At 42.1% G+C, this 2,360-nt stretch overlaps 1 protein-coding gene across 1 annotated transcript; it reads left to right on the forward strand.

Annotated features, from left to right (window-relative positions):
• Nucleotides 1-424: 424 nt before the first annotated feature.
• On the forward strand, nucleotides 425-1,419 carry DNAJB8 (DnaJ heat shock protein family (Hsp40) member B8). Its single transcript, XM_053377971.1, has one exon. It carries the CDS (start codon nucleotides 629-631, stop codon nucleotides 1,304-1,306), a length of 678 nt encoding a protein of 225 aa, XP_053233946.1. The 5' UTR covers nucleotides 425-628; the 3' UTR covers nucleotides 1,307-1,419.
• The last annotated feature ends 941 nt before the right edge of the window (nucleotides 1,420-2,360 follow it).

Here is a 2,360-nt window from a genome sequence, read left to right on the forward strand (position 1 = left end):
TGTAGAGTGAAGCTAAAGGATCCAAGAAGCTAGGGCCATGCTGGGCACCTAGATGCAGACCAGCAGGAATGATGCTATGCTCTGCAGTGCAATTTATCTTCTTGGGAACAAAGTGGCCATTCACTCATGGTGTTGAGGGTATTGTAGGAATATATGCTGTTCTCCTTTGACTGGGGCTAGCATGGCTAAGGTATTTCAGATAGTTGGATCACCTGGAATAGTCCTAAGAGAGAGATGCCTCCTCTGGAAAGTTTATAGTCTAAGGCATCTGCAACAAGTTGCATCATAGATGTGAAATATGACCTTTCCAGAGAGCTCATTTGCACAACACACCTACTGATAGGACGGCAGCAGGCCTCAAATGCACTAAAAGTCAACTGTGTGCTGATTGGCCGAGATGCTTCTGACCTCACAATACTACTCAGCAGCCAGCGCCTTGAAATCAAACAATATGAGCAAGCAGCCTTTCTCTTTCCCTTTGGCACCAAAACCATTACCATTGGGCTGTGAGGAAAGAAGCGCCACAACCAAAACAACGGGATCCACTGGATCCAAACCGCATAGGACCTTGTGTCCCCAGGGAAAACTCACCAAATAATCTCTAAATCCAGCCAGCCTTTTCTTTGGGATGGTTAATTATTACGAAGTCCTAGGGCTGCATCAAAATGCCTCGCAAGAAGATATTAAGAGGGCCTACCGCAAGCTGGCACTGAAATGGCACCCTGACAAGAATCCATACCACAAGGAGGAAGCCGAAAAGAAATTCAAAGCAGTCGCTGAGGCTTACGAAGTTTTGTCTGACCCTCAGAAACGCGCTCTCTATGACAGGCCTGTCAAAGAACCAAGGTTTAGAGGAAGAGGCGCTTCTGGGGGCCACTCCCACAGCCCTTTCGATTTTGACTTTGTATTCCGCAGTCCCGATGAGATCTTCAGGGAGTTTTTTGGAGGAATGGACATCTTTGAGCACGACTTCTGGGACAACCACTTTGACGATGACAGTAACAGGGAGGAGAACAGAAGCGGCTTGCAAGGACCCCTGGGTCTCTTTTCAGGATTAAGTGCCTTTACTAATTTTGGATTCAACTCATTCGGTCCTGGCTTTCACACTATGGTCTGCAGGTCCTTTGGAGATGACAGCAGTGGAACGCACAACTTCAGATCCGTCTCAACTTCTACCGAAGTGGTCAACGGTCGAAGAGTCACTACACGAAAAATTGTTGAGAATGGGCAAGAAAGAGTGGAAATCGAGGAGGATGGCCAGCTGAAGTCCATAAGAGTAAATGGAAGGGAACAGCTGAAATGCTAACACCTCTCCTCATGCCTGTCCCAAAAGCAATATCCAGCTGCTTGTACGATCTTAAATGGAGTCTTGTTCCGTAAAACCGGAATCCAACTAATAAACTCCTTCATTGAGTTCAAGACATGTTTGGTAAAGACTTCTTAATTACTTTGAATAATTTTGCACCAATGTAGGGGCATGTGGTTTATTTTGAATAACTCCGAAATTCTATTGAAGAAACCAGTGTGACCAAGGATAGGCAAATCTGTTAATTCTGGTTACTCTCGGTTTCTCATCTTTCCAGTCTCAACCTCAGTTCTTCACATTTCCACATCAGTTTGTGCTTTCTTCATGAAAATTTATCAGCATTTTATTGCAAATACTGAAACACACAATAGCATGTCTAATATGATGCAATTTGTACATTATTTTCACCAATATATGCTGCCATATACAGATCTTACCCCAAAATAAACATTTTGTTGCACTTTACTTAGCTGGAGGACATCACTGCAAAATTCAGAAAATTGTGAATTTCAAACGATGTTTGTGTTTTGGTTCATAGGTTGTTTCAGAAAATGTAAATTTGGCAGGTTCACTTTTAAGTGCAAACTGAATTGAATTTCTTTCCCCATCCCTAACTTTGACATACCTGGGCCTTGGCATCCAGGAATTCTCCTTTTATACCTATTTTATTTTTCCTTGCCCACCAACAGATATGAGGACTAAGGGGTCCAAAGACTCATGAAATTTTCTCTGAACTGACACGAAAATTATATCCTCAGACTTGTATAGATCAGCAATAATCTCTAATGTAAAAAATCTCTTTGATCATCACTCTTAAAAAAAAATGACGTGTCTGAAATCCAGGTGGTCACTACATGTCAGCATTCACACTACAATGAGTTTCCACTATGGTTCTAAATGAAACCCTCAAGTATGAGTTCCCTACCTGTGACCTTCAATATAATTGCTTGGAAGTTGGAAAATATTTGCATTACTTATTCATCTTGTTTCAAAGAGCAATATTAACAACAATAACCAAGTTAATTCCTTGTAAGCCCTTTCAAGGTCTGTCTTC

This window comes from Podarcis raffonei, chromosome 2, assembly GCF_027172205.1.
Source record: "Podarcis raffonei isolate rPodRaf1 chromosome 2, rPodRaf1.pri, whole genome shotgun sequence".
NCBI classification, from domain to species: Eukaryota; Metazoa; Chordata; class Lepidosauria; order Squamata; family Lacertidae; genus Podarcis; species Podarcis raffonei.

What these genes read in the sequence shown, in the direction of transcription:
- DNAJB8 (XM_053377971.1), top strand. Translation starts at nt 629, where the DNA reads ATGGTTAATTATTACGAAGTCCTAGGGCTGCATCAAAATGCCTCGCAA.